Genomic DNA, 18,955 nt, shown 5'->3' on the forward strand with positions numbered 1-18,955 from the left:
AGCTATTATATCTTCAAATATGTTTTCTGTCCCTTTCTCTCATCTCCTTTGGGACTCCTATAAGGTGAATGTTAGGATGCTTGATGTTGTTCCGGGTCTCTTAAGTTGTCCTCATTTAAACAATTTTTTTTTTCTTTTTTTCTGTTCAGCTTGAGTGATTTCCACCACTCTGTCTTCCAGTTCACTGATCAATTTCTCTGTATCATCTAATCCACCATTGATTCCATCTAATTTTTTTTTTTATCGAGGAGAAAGAAAGAGTGGCTTTATTTCTTTGCAAGGCAAAGAGGGAACACAGTAGGCTAGCACCTCAAGAACTGTGTCCCCAATTCCATCTAATGTATTTTTTATTTCAGTTATTGTGTTCTTCAGCTCTATTTGATTCTTGTTTATATTTTCTAACTCTTTGTTAAAAACTTCTAACTTCTGATTTTGTTCATCCATTCTTCTCTCAAGTTCTTTGAACACCCTTTTTTTAAAAGCTAAATTTATTTATTTATTTATTTATTTTTGGCTGAGTTGGGTCTTTGTTGCTGAGCACAGGCTTTCTCTAGTTGTGATGAGTGGGGGCTAATCTTCGCTGCAGTGTGCGGGCTTCTCATTTTGGTGGCTTCTCTTGTTGCAGAGCATGGGCTCTAGGTGCATGGGCTTCAGTAGTTGTGGCATGTGGGCTCAGTAGTTGTGGCTCGTGGGCTCTAGAGCACAGGCTCAGTAGTTGTGGCACATTGGCTTAGTTGCTCCACGGCATGTGGAATCTTCTCGGACCAGGGATCAAACCCCCTGCATTGGCAGGTGGATTCTTAACTACTGCACCACCCGGGAAGCCCTGAGCAGCTTTTTGATCATTAACTTAAACTATTTATCAGGCAGATTGCTTATCTCCATTTCATTTAGTTCTTCTTCCAGGGTTTTATCTTATTCCATAGTTTGGAATATATTCCTCTGTCACCTCATTTTGCTGAATTCTCTGTTTTTATTTCTAGGTATTAGGTAGGTCAGTTACACTATTGATCTTGGAGGAGTGGCCTTATGTAGGAGATGTCCTATGGGGCCCAGCAGTGCACACTGCTTTGGTCACCGGAGCTATGTTCTAGGGGCACCCTCTATGTTGGTTGCTTGAGCCCTACTGTTGGGGTGAGCTTATTACTATGGGAACTCTAATAGGCTTGGCTGGCCTGCAGCCCAGTTTGGTGCCAGACCACACCTAGTGAGAAAGCTGCCAGCCCATGGAAGGGTGAGGCCAGATCCTGAGATGGCTGAGGGGCTCAAGGTGTCCTGGAGCTGGTGTTGGCCAGCTGGTGGGCAGAGGTAGGTCACAGGGGCAGCTGACTGCAGAACCCTAGGGAATCCTGGGGCTAGTGCAGAACCTCTGGTGGGTGGAGCTGGGTCCCAGGGTGGCTGGCTACAGGCTACAAGGCTGTGAGGTTTCCAGGGCTGATATTGGCTTGCTGGTGAGTGAGACCAGTTCCTGGTGCTAGTGCTGGCCAACAGGTGAGTGTAGCCAGATTCAGGACAGCTGGCTGAGGGGTCCAAGGTATCCTGGAAATGGTGTGAGCCAGGTGTTGGGTGAGGTTGGGACACTGGGCAGGTGAGAGCAAAGCCCCAGAGGGTTCAGGAGCTAGTGTTGGGCTACTGGTGTGGAGGGCTGGATCCTGGGGCAGCTGGCTGAGGGGCCCAAGGTGTCCTATAATTGGTGTCAGCCAGCTATTTTCTAGGGCTGGGTCAGGAGGCTGTAGAGCCCCGGGGAGTCCTGGGGCTAGTGCTGGCCCACTGGAAAGTGTGGACGAATCTCAGGGTGGTTTGCCCAACATGTCTTGGAGCTGTTGTCAGCCAGCTGTTCCAAAGGGCTTGGTATAGGGTAGCTGATCACTGGGTCCCGGGTGGCTGGTTGTGGGACCATGGGGTTCCCGGGATTGGTACTAGTCCCATGGTGGATGAGGCTGGATATAGGGTGACTGGCTGACAGTCCCAAGGTGTCCTGGAGCTGGTGTTGGCCAGCTGTTGGGTAAGGCTGGGGCATGGGGAGACTAACTGAAGAGCCCTGGTGGGTGCTGTGGCTACTGCTGGACTACTGGTGGGTGGGCCCAGATTCCCAGGTAGCTGGTTGAGGGGCTGTAATGTTCCAGAGGCTGAAGTCAGGCCCCTGTTGGGTGAGGCCAGATCCCAGAGCTAGTGATGACCCACTAGTGAGTAGGGCCAGAGCTTGGGGTGGCTGCCTGGGGGGCCCAAATTGTCATGGGGCTGTTTCAGCCAGCAATGGGCAGGACTAGGTCACAGGCCAGCTGACTGAAGAGCCCTGGTGATCCGAGAACTAGTGCTAAAGCACTGGTGAGTGGGTCCAGATCCAGTGCCACGGGTTGAGGGCCTTGAGGTGTCCTGGAGTTTGCCAGCTATTGGGTTGGGTTGAGTCATGGGGCTGCTGGCTACAGAGCCTCAGGGGGTCCCAAAGCAGTGCTGGCCCACTAGCAAGTGGGGCCGGATCCCAGGGCAGGTGGCTGACAAGCTGCAGGGTTTCTGTGATGGTGTCAGCCCCCTAGTGGGTGAGGCTGGGTCCCGGGGCTAGTGCTGACTCACTGGTGAGGAGCCAAAGGTTTCCTGGAACTGGAGTTGGCCAGTCTTGCTATACCATGTCTCCACCCCTCCTACTGGTCTCATTGTGATTCCTTCTTCATATCTTTAATTATAGAAGATCTTTTCTTCTAGTCGTCCAGTCTTTCTCATTGATAGTTGCTTTGTAAATAGTTGTAATTTTGGTGTGCCCATGGGAGGGGGTGAGCGCAAGTTCTTCCTACTCCACCATTTTGGCCACTCCCCATTCTGACCCATTTTTTAATTGGGTTGTTTGTTTTCTTGTTGTTGAGTCTTAAGGGTTCTTTGTATATTTTGGATAACAGTGCTCTATCAGATATATCTTTTGAAAATATTTTCTGAACAAAATATGATACACACAATGGAATATTATTCAGCCTTAAAAAGGAAAGAAATCCTGTAAGTACATGTTAGTTACAATATAGATGAACCTTGAGGACGTTATGCTAAATGAAATAAGCCGATACTGTATGATTATACTTATATCAAGTAGCTAAGGTAGTCAAATTCATAGAAACAGAAAGTAGAATGGTGTTACCAGGGGCTTGGTGGGGGGAGGGAAATGGGGAGTTGTATAATGAGTATGGAGTTTTGGTTTTGCAAGATAAAATATTTTGGAATTTTGTTGCACTTAACAATGCATATATACTTAACGCTACTGAAATGTATGCTTAAAAATGGTTAAGATGATCAGTTTTGCATTAAATGTAGTAAAACAATTAAAGTGCAGTAAAGCAATTTTTAAAAAATTTGTTACATCTCTCTACCAAGAATAACTGATCCAAAAATAAAATTACAATGATACCAATTACAATGGCAGCAACAGCTAAAAAATATCTAAGAGTTAGCTATGAAAACGTAAAATGTCAAACCATAATAAAGAGCAAACAAGATGGTGTGAATGAATGAGGAAGTGCCCTCTGCTTCTTCATGGGATTAAAAACCAACAACAACAACGCTCCTAAGTTGCTTTTTATTATTATTATTTTTTATTTGGCTGCGCCACGCGGCTTATAGGATATTAGTTCTCCGACTAGGGATTGCAGCTGGGGCCCCGGGAAATGAGACTGCTGAGTCCTAACCACTGGACCACCAGGGAATTCCCTTAAGTTGCTTTTCAAAACTTGTATGCGCCATTAATTCGATTTTTCCCTTAACAGATCTGTGACCTTTGGAAGCATTTTCACATCATTTGTCTACATGGAGTACACATTGCATCCTTGTGAGTGTATTCCTTCATTAGCCAGATACTTACTGGCACCTACCATGTGACAGACACTTTATATCTCAGCTTTCATGGAGTTTACATCCCTGTGAACAGAATACTGAACATCTTCCCATTTAAAACAAAACTAATCTAATTAAGAAATTATTATATTGAGCTGCATGAGCTGCTTGTAAATTTTGGAGATTAAAGGATTAATCAGCAGCTCATGCAGCTCAATATAAAAAAAAAACCCAATCCAAAAATGGGCAGAAGACCTAAATAGACATTTCTCCAAAGAAGATATACAGATTGCCAACAACCACATGAAAGAATGCTCAACATCATTAATCATTAGAGAAATGCAAATCAAAACTACAATGAGATATCATCTCATACTGGTCAGAATGGCCATCATCAAAAAATTTAGAAACAATAAATGCTGGAGAGGGTGTGGAGAAAAGGGAACACTCTTGCACTGTTGGTGGGAATGTAAATTGATACAGCCACTATGGAGAACAGTATGGAGGTTCCTTAAAAAACTGAAAATAGAACTACCATATGACCCAGCAATCCCACTACTGGGCATATACCCTGAGAAAACCAGAGTTCAAAAAGAGTCATGTACCAAAATATTCATTGCAGCTCTATTTACAATAGCCAGGACATGGAAGCAACCTAAGTGTCCATTGACAGATGTATGGATAAAGAAGATGTGGCACATATATACAATGGAATATTACTCAGCCATAAAAAGAAACGAAACTGAGTTATTTGTAGTGAGGTGGATGGATCTAGAGTCTGTCATACGAGTGAAGTAAGTCAGAAAGAGAAAAAGAAATGCCATATGCTAACACATATATATGGAATCTAAGAAAAAAAAAAAAGAGGTCATGAAGAACCTAAGGGCAAGATGGGAATAAAGATACAGACCTACTAGAGAATGGACTTGAGGATATGGGGAGGGGGAAGGGTAAGCTGGGACAAAGTGAGAGAGTGGCATGGACATATATACACTACCAAACGTAAAATAGATAGCTAGTGGGAAGCAGGTGCATAACACAGGGAGATCAGCTCAGTGCTTTGTGACCACCTAGAGGGGTGGGGTAGGGAGGGTGGGAGGGAGGGAGACGCAAGAGGGAGGAGATATGGGAACATAGGTATCCGTATAACTGATTCACTTTGTTATCAAGCAGAAACTAACACACCATTGTAAAGCAATTATACTCCAATAAAGATGTAAAAAAAATGGCACACTTGTAAAAAAAAAAAGATTGGGGTTTGAGAAATGTAACATTTGTATTTTCCTTGAAAAAATATGAGAGATCAAATGCTTTGCTGCTAGAGCTTTTTATAAATTACTCAGGTTGAGTGCAGTTGGTTCAATCTTTAAGTAGCTAGCTCTTAAAGATAGTCTGCTAAGTGGTGGGAAGAGAAAAGCAGAGAGAGAGAGTGTTTTTAAAAGCATCTATGTGCAAGTAAGCAGAGCAGTGCACTGGTACTAGGTTATAATGTTCTACAGAATAGTAATACACATTGAGAAGTGCTAGACTTACGATAACTAGACTTATCATGGTGACCATTTTTAAATGGATAGAAATATCGAATCACTATGTTGTGTACTGGGAACTAACATAGTGTTCTAGGTCAATTATACTTTAAAAACAAACATAAAAAACCTCACAGAAAAAGAGATCAGATTTGTGGTTACCAGAAGCAGGGGGTGGAGAGAAGGGGATTTGGATGAAGGTGATCAAAAGGTACAAACTTCCAGTTGTAAGATAAATATGTACTGAGAACGTAGTGTACAACAGGATCCACCTAACTAACACTACTGTACATTATATATGAAAGTTGAGTAAATTAGCTAAGAGTTCTCATCATCTGTAATTTTATATCTATATGAGAGGATAGATGTTCACTAAAAGAAAAAGAAAGAATAAATTTCAGTGTCTTCTGGAAAGTACAAAGAAAGAAGTGTTAGACTTGACCTGGGGGTCGGGGGGTGGTGGGTAGCTCGGAAGGCTTATCCAAGGAGGGGATGATTGGGTTATGTTTGAACCTAAAGGGTGAGTCTCGGTGGGAAAGGCGAGCAGGTGCAGAGACAAAAGCATGGAGGTGGGGAGAGCGGACTGGGTTCTTGAAACTAAATATAAAATTCGGCTTCTAAGAGAGATATGGTAGAGGAAGCAGTAGGACGGAAATACTGAGCTGGGCCCACACCCTCTTTATCTGCACAGACTAATGCCTCCTGGGAGGGAATGAGTCATAGAAGCTGAAGGAGCAACTGCCGTTCTTCTGAAATACCCAGAGAGAGGCAACTACAGACCATGGGCAGGCAAGTGAGAGGGGCATGAGGTCTCTGGGGAAGTGGAGATAAACCCTCCACAAGTCGGATGGACATTGAAAGGAGGGGAGAAAATTCACTGTCAGGTGCCACCCGGCCTGGGTACTTGGAGGGATGGCCTTAAAAAGTATTTTAATAAAAAAGAGGTGTTTGAGGTGTCCATGCCAAATTGTTCTCTCTTAAAACCTAACAGTATCCCTCTTTCCAAATGTTTGCCTTTCCATAGCATCGAACAAACAACTGAGATCCTGTTGTGTCTCTCACCTGCTGAAGTCGCCAGTCTCAAGGAAGGGATCAATTTTGTTCGAAATAAGAGCACTGGCAAAGATTACATCTTATATAAAAGTAAGAGCCACCTGCGAGCATGCAAGAATATGTGCAAGCACCAAGGAGGCCTGTTCATAAAAGATATCGAGGATTTAGACGGAAGGTAACATGAGTCCTTTGCTTTCTCCCTGGTGACCTTTCTTACAATTAGATTTGGCAGGAAATGTGTTCATTGAGAAATCAAATGAACCAACTGACAAATTATTTCTTTTCGCAAATTCATAACTTTTACTTGTGCTCACTGAGGCGACTCTCTGATCTCAAAACATTATGACCTTTACTTAATTTCCCACTCTCTCTTAAGAACTCTAATTGAAAATTGATTCCTAGCTTGATAAACAGTGAAAGTTCTAAGGTACGTGTGTGTGTGTGTGTGTGTGTGTGTGTGTGTGTGTGTGTGTGGTTGGGTGTATGTAACAGCTTTTATTTTCCAGGACTCAAGCCTCCTTTGGGTTTCCTTTCCCACTCCCCCAGAAGTATGAGTGGGGCAGGCCCTTATCCAAACACTGCTGGACAGCAGATAGACTTGCCTTGACTGCCTCATGGTGATTAAAAACCCCAAGTAGCAGAGCCCCAACTGTATCTGCCCTGAACAGCAGCCCTTCTACTCATTTCTTGGAAGAACTAGTGCTGGTACCCTCTCCCCCCACTTGAGGAAGCCTACATATAGATCACCTTCCTCCCCAGTTCAGGAGCAATACCAGGACAGGATGGTTGTGGGTTTTGTTCGTTTGTTTGTTTTCAGTGACTGCCAAAGAGATAGCAGCATTGCCTGGCAGAGACAGCGGGAGTTCTGGGTGAGGAATGCTCTGTCAGCCCGATGCTCAACACCGACAACGAATGAGTGGCTGACCGCACCTTTCCAAGCTTTGCTTCAGCCTAACTTGACCTGGGTGCTTTTTAGCCGTTCCCACGTCAGGCTTGACTTCCACCGTGTTGTTGATCTGATTTCTCGGGTCATCTGTGGGCAGTTTAGTGCAGGTGGACTCAGAGGGAGCTGCGTAGTTTTCTAAGAGCTCCCCGCTATAATCGTATAAAAGACCATCGCCCAAGTCGAGAATGTTCTTGCACCTGCACACCGATTTGCTTCACTGCATACTTAGTTTCAGGGCCCAGATGCACACTCTTGGATTTCTAAATGTTGATAAACACTGTTGCGCCTGTAGCTTGCTTGGCTCCTTCGATGGGGTTGCTAGATTAGGCAAATAGAAGGCACCCAGTTAAATTTGCATTTTGGATAAACAACGAATATATTTTTAGCATAGGTAGGTTCCAAGTATTGCATGGGACACAGTTTTAGCGACAGCTCTACTCTAGGAGAGCCTCATGGTTATTTGCTGACAGCCCTGTTTGGAGTCCCTTCCATCTTCTCAGTGGATTCAAGTTAGGGAAACCTCAGACATGGCTTGTTCTGTCACTGGTAAGTTTCTGCAGGCACTCTTGGACCCTGCGGTTTTCTGACTGTTGCGGTTTGGGGACTCCGCGTTTCCTCTCTCCCTTTCTCTCCTAGTGGGCTTTTCACGTGGTGCTCACTGAGCCAGCCGTTTAAGGAAGTGTTGCAGCTTTGTGATTAGCAGCGTGATCTTTCCTCACAACCTGCCCTGTTCAGAAGCCTGCCCCCCCCCACTTACAAGCTCCGTGACCTTGGACAAGTTTCTTAGCCTTTCTGGACCTCAATCCTCTCCTCTATACAGTGAAATTGAGACTATTACCTACTCTGTCTGACTGCTGAGAGGACTAAGTGATTTCAAACACATAAAGCACTTAAAACAATGTCTGGCCATATGATAAGTGCTCAATAAATGTCAATTACGTTTACTGTTATTACTCTGTCATGAGCTTCTACTGTAGCTTAGGAACAGAGGTTATTTACAGGAATTCAGATTGTTCTTGAACCTGGCTGGCTCATCTTAACAGAGTGATTGCTTTGCCACAGGCTGGCCTTTCTCTCCTTCACCCAAAGCCTTGGGGGTGATTGATCCTAGTTTCACCCTATTCTGTTGGCAGGCTAACCTAGAGCTGGCATTGTCTTAGTGCTCCGGCACATGAGGAACCAGCTTTATCTCCTGCACATTCTCCTAGCTTTATTCCCAGATGCAGCTCACCAAGCATTGATGTGCTGAAACTCCATCCTCAGAGTAACTCACACCCTATACTCCCCCATCCATCGCTCCAAATTTGACTGCTTCTCTGTGTAGCAATTCACCCGAGGAATCTCTCACCTAGGAGACAGTCAAGAGTAATGACCTACCTCTTCTACCCTCCCTACATTTTTCTTCTCCACACATTTTTCCTAGCCATTTTTCTTCTTCACACGTAACCAACATCAGCAACTCTCATAAGCTGTGGTTCTCATTTTCTAAATCTAACAACTTTTCCCAACCTCTTTGCACATGAAGCCGTCGCCTCCCTCCAGTCTACTTGCTGCCTGTGAACAGTTAAGATCCTGCCACGTTTCCCCTTTAATGACCCAGCATGCTGAATAGCTGCGTTTGGAATGTTCTCAAGTTTTGAAATGTTGTTGGCTACTCATTGATGAGAAAGTAGATGTTTCAGAATAATCCTCTATAAATTGAAGTGCAGAATATGTTTTTTGCCTTATTACTAGAAAAGAGAGTAAAAAATTCTTGATACAATGAAGCTTGGAAAAATCAGTGTAATTTACTGATATATAAGTTAAAATAGACATTGTTAGATTAAAAAATCTGATGTTTCCGGTTTGAGACATATTTGTTTGTAAAAAAAAATTCTTTAACTGTGAAAAAAAAAAAACTTCACAAGAAACACTACCAAAATAGAGAGGAAATGGAACTTTTATGCCTCATCTTCCACCACCACAACCCCCTTCAAGAAGTAATGGTAAGAAATGGAATAAAATTACTAAGCCTCCTATTTTGCTGCAATCTAATTCTCATTCTGAAATAGGGTTGCCAGAGTTAGCAAATAAAAATGCATAACACTCAGTTAAATTGCAGGTAAATGATGAATTTCCAGGATATGTCATATATTGTGTGAGTTGTGTTTTTAAATTATTTCTTATTTATCTGAAATTCATAGTTAACTGGGCATCCTGTATTTTATCTGGCAACCATGCTCTGAAATCTTAAACTTTAAGGAAGTCTTTTCTCTTCTGAAAACTTGAGTTGAACTTAGGTTTAGCACACTATACTAGGGGCTAAGGGTTGTAAAGTGATTATAAATCATAGGTATATCTTTATGACTGCATTCTTTCCTCATATTGGCTCCAGTTGAATCTTAACCAACTTAGCTTTTGTATGAGAGCTATCCCTAGATGACTTTATTCTGACGGCTCTGTTGATCTCTAACACATATTATTTTGTGACATGGCATTTATCTTCACTTTAAAAATTACCTACTGATGATTAATCTATATTTCCTTGGATATTTGAGTATGAGCTATTAGTAGTTTTTCTTTCATGCATTTTATGTTCAACCAATTACAGTTGTTTATAATGCATTTAAGCCTAATAAGATTAATTTTTATTTTCACCATTTCATAAACCTAAGTATAATTTTTCATCCAGGTCTGTTAGATGCACAAAACACAACTGGAAGTTGGATGTGAGCACCATGAAGTATATCAATCCTCCAGGCAGCTTCTGTCAAGACGAACTGGGTAAATATAATCCATATCAATCAATGTTTTCTGCTATTATTATTATTGGGGTCCTTCTTGTCAACTTGTTTCCAATCTCACTTGAAGCTTTGAGTATATTCTGATTTTAAACTATGGACATTAGGTCTTTTAAAAATAATTAACACTGGGGCTTCCCTGGTGGCACAGTGGTTGGGAGTCCGCCTGCCGATGCAGGGGACATGGGTTCGTGCCCCGGTCCGGGAAGATCCCACATGCCGCGGAGCAGCTGGGCCCGTGAGCCATGGCCGCTGAGCCTGCGTGTCCAGAGCCTGTGCTCCTCATCGGGAGAGGCCACAACAGTGAGAGGCCCGCGTACCGCAAAAAAAAAAAAATAATAATAATAATTAACACTGAAAATTCTAAACAGGATTTCTCCAAAAGATCCCTTCATTCATTCATTTGTTCAGTAAGTATCTGATGAGAACTTACCAGGTGTAAACATTGTATTGGGTATTAAGAGATACAAAGATGGATAAGATAGAGTCCGTGTAAATGAGATGATATTAACATGAGGTGGTGGCAAAGACAAGCCTGTGAAAGCTAAGATCAGGGATACTCTGATAGGTTTCTTTGGTACAGTGTACTATAGAATAGTGGCTCTGAATATTGTATCAGTGAAGACACACAAGATAGATATTCAAGTGCATGATCTTTTCAACAGTTATAATGAAACTCCACAGTTTCAGTTGGGAAATAAAGTCCTTCAAATTCCATGGCTCTTTCTGGCATAGGTAAGATGCTACAGTTTACATGTGATTCTCAGTATGCTGGCTCCACTTCTACTTTTCCCTTCCTCCTACTCAAGAAAGCAGGTAGAAATATGAGTAAGGAGGGCTTCATAATAGGAATAAATTTGTCTTTGACCTAAGTGATTAAAAGCGTGTTTTATCAGTAGAAAAAGTTACTTGGGAAGAGTCTTAAAACTGCTCATGCACACTGTTTCAGAATGTCTGTTATAAGAATAAAAATATAGATTTGATCTAATTGGGGGAATCATAGAAAGCTTCATGCCAGAGATGGCATTTGTGTTGGGTTTCGAAAGATGGGCAGAATTTCATCAGGCAGAGAAGAGAAAGGAGGACATTTCTGGTAGAGCGGACAGCTTGGGCTGTTTTAGTTTATTTGGGGCCAAATGTGTAGTTTAGTTGGCTGGAGTACAGGGTATGTGTATCAGAGTAGTAGAACTAAGATTTCAAAGGTACATTGTAGGGAGGGCCTTGAATGTAGTTGAAGAATCATGACCTAATCCAGAATGTTATTAAGTGTGTGTTAGGTGTAGTATGAGGCACTTTGTGTGAATTATTTCACATTATCTTCACATTGACAATGCGGTAATGGGACTCAGTAATGGAGAGTCATTTTACCACCAAAGTGTTCAACCCATCTGCCTCTGTGTCTGCACATTCTTCCTTGACTCCTGTGACAGTTGACAGTGGCTGCACTGACCCTGCTCCTATGGCTCGCCCTGCTCTCGCACCCTGGATCCCACCTCGCACCTACCTGAGGACTTCCCTCCTGCAACTGTCCTTCTCTCTCCTGTATCATAAATTTTGTCTTTGCCTATTAGCCCACATTTACACACACACACACACACACACACACACACACACACACACGTGTGCACGCACCCTAGTGTTCAGATAAGCCCTCTTATGTTTCCATTTCTACAACTGTCTAAACAGCTAAACCCCTTGAAAGAGGCATCTCACACTCGTTGTCTCTGCTCCTTCCCCTCCCATCGTCTCTCAGTGGAGCTTCCATCTCTACCACTCCGCTAACACTGCTCCTGTCAAGGTCACCAGTTTGCTAAATTCAGTGGTCGCTTTGCCATGGCCATTGTACTCAAACTCTTGGCATGCAGCACAGCGGCCCACTCTCTACTTAATATGCAGCTGACCCTTGAACAATGTGGTTTGAACTGCATGGATATTTTCCAATAGTAAATACTATAGGACTACAGCAGCCAAGCTTGGTTGAATCTGTGGATGCAGAAGAACCACAGTTAAGAGGGGCCAACTATTGAGTTCTACATGAATTGACTTCTTTTATATATATATATATATATTTAATTTATTTATTCAGTTGCACTGGGTCTTAGTTGTGGCATGTGTGCTCCTTAGTTGTGGCAAGTGGGCTCCTTAGTTGCGGCATGTGAACTCTTAGTTGCAGCATGCATGTGGGATCTAGTTCCCTGACCAGGGATCGAACCCCGGCCCCCTGAATTGGGAGCATGGAATCTTAACCACTGCACCACCAGGGAAGTCCCATGAATTGATTTCTAATAGGCATTACAAGCTGCAGCCAAAACAGAACTCCTAATGGCCAAGCCCACCTTATCCCCAGACCTGTCCCTCCTCCAGCCTTCTCCATCTTGGTAAATGACGCTGCCTCCACTCAACTGAACAAAACCTGGTGGTCACTCTTGAGTCTTCTCTTTCCTTAAACCCCCATATCCAAACCATTAATAAATCCTGTGCCAAAACACCTTCAGAATCCATCCACTTCTCTCCGTCTGCACTGTCTCCAACCAAGTGCAAGTCACAGTTACCTTTTGTCTGCACAACTGGTCTCCCTGCTTCCATGCTTGCTTCCTGCAGTCCATCCTGCTTACAGCACACAGCTTGACATTTTATTTTATTTTTATTAATTTAATTTTATTTTATATTGGAAAATAGTTGATTTACAATGTTGTGTTAGTTTCAGGCTGGTTAGTACCAGACTGATATTTTAAAAATTCAAATAAATTCATGTCATTCCCCTGCTTAAAACTCTCCAATGAGCTTCCTATCACACTGAAGAAGGTGCATCCCTTTGACCCGGCAATTCCACATCTGAGACCATATGCCTAAGATCTTAATAATAACCGATATGTCAAAAGATATGCCTATGAGAATGTTCATTCACAGCAATACTATCTACAAAAGAGAAAAATTGAAAACAATTTAAACACTAGAAGTCATTCCACTGTGTCTTAAAAGTGATACTATTCAAGAAACTAAAATAATAAGAGTGATTTTTGATAAGTAAAGCAGATTATAAATATTACATATAGTATGGCCCTATTATGAAAAAACATGTACGCATAAGCACTTATGGACGGGGGCAGGCTGACCACTGGTTACCTGTGAGGGGAGCTGAATAGTGGGCTTCCTGGGCTGGACCTCCAGTCTGGGAACTTTGATTACACTACCTCTACATCTTTTTCAGGCTCAAATTATTGTATATGGAATAGGCTATCAGGGCCAGTGTTGTCCAGGTGTCTCGGTGAGACCAACTCCTAATCACTTTTTAAAGAAGGGTCTGACCTACAAAGGCATTCTCCCAGTTCCCAGAGCAGAGGTGTCACTTACTGAGGTGCATGTCCTTTTCCGGTCATCCCCCAAAAGAGATAGAATACTATTCTGGGGAAAGTTGCTAATTGCTTTGACTAAAAGTTCATCCTCCCCCTGCCCCTCAAAGGGATGCCTCGGTTACTAGGTTCTTTTGCCAGTAAGCCTCATTCCATGTCTGTTGACCTAGCCTAGGAAACCTGCAGACTGCATTGTTAGCAGGAGCTGTACCAATACTGTTAAATTTATTTGGCAGAAAACAGGTAAGAAGCAAAGGTTTGAACATATCAAACTGTTTGTGTAAGTGAGAGGACAATAGACGATCAACTTTATGAGTATGTAACCCAGAAATCGATAGCTGCTTAGGGGCCTTTATAAAACCTCTAAGTCTTTTGGACAAGACCTATAGCGAGACATTATAGCAAAGTGGTTAAGAGTGAATGGTGCAGGACAGCCTGGGTTCAGATCCTGATGCTCAAACACACAATTAAATGACTTGGGGCAAGTTAGTCAATCTCTTTGTTCTTTAGTTTCCTCACTAGGATATAATATTGGTAGTAACTATCTTATTGCGTTGTTGAAAGAATTTTCAAAGTGAACAGCTGTTAAATTCTCAGAACTTGGTACACAGAGCATAATGTTTTATTTGTATATGTATGTCTCAAATGATCTGCACATCACCCCTGTATCTGGGACCTTAGGAGCAGGAGGAAGGGATTTCCCACCCAGCAGAAAATTGGATCCATTGAAAAATAGATCGAGGCTGGGAACTGATGCAGAGGGCTGATGTTTGCTGCTATGGCAGGTGAAGGGCAGGGCTAGAGGTGGCAGCAGGGTCAGTGGAGGGCTGGAAATAACAAGACCCAGTAAAGTTTTTAGCCTTTGCTCCAGTGAGGAAATGCTGTGAGAGTGGAAAATTTTGTTAACAGAGCCCACTTTTCAGTCCAGTGCTACCTACACTGTAGTGATTTCCTACCACATCCCAAGAAAGAGAAGGATGGCTTGATCTCGTACGAACTTAGATTATTTGATTTTATTATTATTATAAATAACAATATGTGGCCATCATTAAAAAGGTAAAAATCAGGAAAGTAGAAGGAAGAAGACGCTCACTTGCACTCCCATCACCTCAAGACAGCACCTGTTTTGGGATCTTTGCTTCCAGTCGTCACCGAGGTCCCCTTCCTTCCTCTCCCCAGCCTTCTCCTCCTCCTTCTCTTAACTGAGATATAATTCATGTACCATAAAATTCACCTTTTTAGAGTGTGCAACTCAATGGTTTTTAGTATTTTCACATGTTGTGCCATTACCACCACTATCTAATTCCAGAACATTCTCATCATCCCCAAAAGAAACCTTGTAACTATTAGCACTCAGTCCCATTCCCCTCTTCCCTCATCCCCCGGCCAACCACTAATCTCCTTTCTGTCACTATGGCTTTTCCTGTATTGAACCAGGCTGGCATAAACCCCACTTGGTCATGGTCATAATTATTTTTTATATTGCTAAATTTTATTTGCTAATATTTGGTTAAGGATTTTTATGTCTATATTCATAAGGAATGTTGGTCTGTAGTTTTTTGTGTGTGATGTTTTTTTCTGATTTGGGTATCAGGGTAGTAACACTGCCGTCATAAAATGAGTTAGGATGTGTTCCCTCCTCTTCTGTTTATTGGAAGAATTTGTGAAGATTGGTATTGATTCGTCTTTAGACATTCGGTCAAATTCACCAGTGAAGCCATCTGGGCTTGGGCTAATGTTTGTGAAGTTTTTTGTTTACTAATTAAATCTCTTTATTTGTTATGGGTCTTCTCAGATATTCTATTTCTTCTTGAGTCAATTTTGTTAGTTTGTTTCTTCCTAGGAATTTCTCCATTTCATCTGGGTTATCAATTTGTTGATATATAATATTTATTATATTTCCTTATGTTCTTTTTTATTTCTGTAAGATTGATAGTAATGTCCCCCTTTTCATTCCTGATTTTAGTAATTTGAACCTTTTCTCTTTTTTCTTGGTTAGTCTAGCTAAAGGATTGGAAATTTTGTTAATCTTTTCAAAGAACAAACTTTTGTTTTCATCGATTTTCTCTTGTTTTTCTAGTCTCAATTCCATTTATTTTAGCTCTAATTTTTAAATATTTCCTTCCTTTTGTTTGCTTTGGGTTTAATTTGCTCTCCTTTGTCTAATTTTATAAGGTGGAAGGTTCGGTTTTTTACTTGAGATCTTTTTTTATTATAGGTGTGTGCCTTTTATGCACTGCACTGTTTTAGCTGCATTCCATAAGTTTCAGAATATTATGTTTCCATTTTTCCTTGTCACAAAGTATTTTCTCATTTTCCTTGTGATCTTCCTCCTTAAACCATTTGTATTTAGAAGTATGTTGTCTGATTTCTACATATTTGTGAATTTTCCAACTTTCTCCTCTATTGGTATCTAATTTCATTTCATCGTGGTCAGAGAACATACTTTATATGACTTGATCCTTTTAACTTTGTTTTATGGCCTAACATGGTTTGTGGAGAATATTCTACATGTACTTGAGAAGAATGTGTATTCTATTGTTGGGTGGAGTGTTCTGTCTATGTCTGTTGGGTCTGGTTGGTTTATAGTGTTGTTTGAGTCTTCTATTTCCTTGTTGATTTTCTATCTAGTTGTTCCAAATTCCAGTCACCTTTTTAAGCATACTTTTACAAATAATTATAATTATTCTATATATTATTTTTGCATCCTGTTTTTGTCTTGTTAATTTATTATATTAGTCATATTATGTCAGATTCTATATATACATAATTTTAAAGTATGCTTACATTAAATATTAACTTAAATAATTTATTTAGCCATTTCTCTGTTGTTGGAATTTAGGCTGTTCACAGATTTTTTTTTTTTTTTTGCCATCAAAACCAAAACTGTGATCTTTCTGCTTAAGAACTTCTCTGTTTTTGGAGTTTTTTCTGTAAGATAGGTGAATTACTGGCAACAGGGTATGATTAATTAATGCTTTTACCCATATTTAACACCTCATACATCGTAACATAAAGATGGGCTTCACATGGACTAATAGCCTGAATGAAAAAGGTCAGACTGTAAAAGTAACAAAAGAAATGTAGAATATCTTTGTGACCTAGAAATTGGTGGCACTTCCTGACTCTTCAAACAACACTTCAGAAGTACAGCTCAAAGGATAACCCCCCACCAACACACACACACACACACACACAAAACCCTGGTGAATGTGATTTCATCAGCACTAAAGATTTCTGCTAAATGGAGGACACCATGGGCAAAGTTAAAAGATGTATGACAGTTTGAGTGACTATTTTGCAATATTGGCAACCAACAAGGGAATATTATCTAGCATATAGGAGGAAGTAATGCAAATTGAAAAGAAAAAGATAGGAAATCCAATATAAAAATGCAGAAAGGATATGAACTAGCATTTTACAGAAGAATCCGCAAAGGTCAATAAGCACATGAAGATATGCTCAAACACGTTAATTATCAGAAAACTGCAAAGTAAAGCAATGAGGTGTTACTCTATGTCTTTTTGACTGATAGAAACGAAGGTGCTGCGGAATGTTGTCAGAGATATAAGGGTATAGAAATAGTCATGCCTGTGGTGGGAATGTGGCTGGTACAGCCACGCTAGAGAGGAACCTGACAGTGACTAGTCAGGGGAGGTTTATGAAAACTCCATGGCGTTTATGAATATGCCATAGGAATACCCCATTCCTGTTTGTATACCAAAGAAACCTTGTTGTGGCAGAGTCTATGGGTCCACCACTGGGAGAGTGAATCAGTAAAATGCGGTGAACCAGGGAATACTAAACTGCAGTTAGAGGAAGTGGACTAGATGTACACGTGGTAACATGAATGAATCTTAAAAACAGAGTATGGAGTGAAAAAGAGTAAGAAACAGACTGGAGACCCAATACCGTTTATATAAACTAAAGATGCACATATACAATATAATACATATTTTGCACGACCATTCAAATTGTAGCCTGTAGGGGAGGAGGGGGAAATAAAAGTGGGAAACAGAGATAAAGGGAATAAGTAAGTAAGTAAGTAAGTAAGTAGCGTTGCCTGGACCGAATATCATGTGTCATGAACTGAAAAATATGATTAGCACAGTCGTCTTTACTTGAGGTACTAAATGAATGAATGGGTCCATTATTCATTCATCCATTCTTTAATATATACTGCATTAGAGTCTATTTTTTAGAATGAACCAGTTTTTGTTCCCTCTAACTAGTTAATAAGCCTGCCTTTTCTCTCCATGCCTTACCAGCTCAGGGCATTCTTTTTCAGACTTTCCTCATTTGAGTCAAAAAGAGCACTGTTGTTTTAGATTACACTTGTTTCTCAAATATGTTGCTAATATTTTCCAAACATGTTTGCCAATTTTCTTTGGTGGTAGAACTTTTTCATTTTACATTTGTATCTATTCAGATTTTCCATTGGAATTGTTTCCATTGCTATTAAACTTAGAAGTCCTCCCTTTGATATTCTATTTTTTCATATCTTTTAACCACTTGGTTGCTTTTCTTTGTGTCTTTAATCAACTGGAATACTTAGCTAACCAGCTGCACAGCACCACTGTTATATAGCCCTTCCTTTCCCACCAATCTGTGATCCCTCTCTTAGAATATTAAACTGTTATTTAATTAGGATCCTCTCCTTGACTGTCCTTATGCTAATAATCAATGATTTAATTATTACAGTTTTCTAAAATGTTTTTGCTCTAATTCTTCTTCATTATTCTTCCTTATAAAAAGATTTTAATGAATTCCATTTGTTTGTTCTTCTGGATAAATATTAAGTTATAACCCAAATAACCTAGATTGCATCAGTTTGTGCAGTCAAAATAAGGATAACACATTCTCCTGCTTTATAGAGGCAGGGAGTTGGCAGATGTTATGCTTTTCTTCCATGCCTAAATGCATTATCTTTGTGCGAGGGGCATAAAAACTTTTATGGTGTTTGCTTTGAAATAATAGTTAAGAGTTACAGACTCTTATTTTCTTCTACTTTTCTTAAGAGAGAACAATTCTAAAGAAGGAAAATCCTTAAGAGTGGATATCAATGCAGTTTTCTGAGAGTCTTCCATAATACCTTGTATTTTCGAAATGGTATTTGCTAGTATATAATTTTGTTTGTCCAATACTGAACTTTCTTTTTAACTCTTCATTCTTTGAAGGTAAAATAATTGCCATAATAATTATATTATTTTTTAAATCCCTTCTCTGTGCCAGGCATAGTGCTAGACCCTATAGGATTTATTATATAATTTAACCCCTACAACAACTCTGCAAAGTATGTATCATAATCCTATTTTACAGATCAGGAAACTGCAGCCCAGGATGCTGATAATAGGCAGCCCAGTCATAATCCCAACCCAGATGTTTCCAAATCCAGCATTCTTTCTATTTCATGACAATGTTTTCTGGCAATCGTATAGCCTGGAAATAATAATAAGATGTATCTTTATTATATCACTTGCA

The 18,955-nt window shown here is 40.8% G+C and overlaps 1 protein-coding gene across 1 annotated transcript in view; it reads left to right on the forward strand.

Annotated features, from left to right (window-relative positions):
* Window positions 1-18,955, forward strand: part of LOC309813240 (cytidine monophosphate-N-acetylneuraminic acid hydroxylase) — a 107,783-nt gene that overhangs the window by 45,510 nt on the left and 43,318 nt on the right. Inside the window, exons 5-6 of the mRNA XM_082637877.1 lie at window positions 6,367-6,570; window positions 10,013-10,104. Of these exons, the coding sequence (XP_082494003.1) occupies window positions 6,367-6,570; window positions 10,013-10,104 (296 nt within the window). The remainder of the gene's footprint in view (window positions 1-6,366; window positions 6,571-10,012; window positions 10,105-18,955) is intronic.

The sequence above is a fragment of the Mesoplodon mirus genome (genome assembly GCF_964341445.2).
Source record: "Mesoplodon mirus genome assembly, chromosome: 12".
In the NCBI taxonomy this organism is placed as follows: Eukaryota; Metazoa; Chordata; class Mammalia; order Artiodactyla; family Ziphiidae; genus Mesoplodon; species Mesoplodon mirus.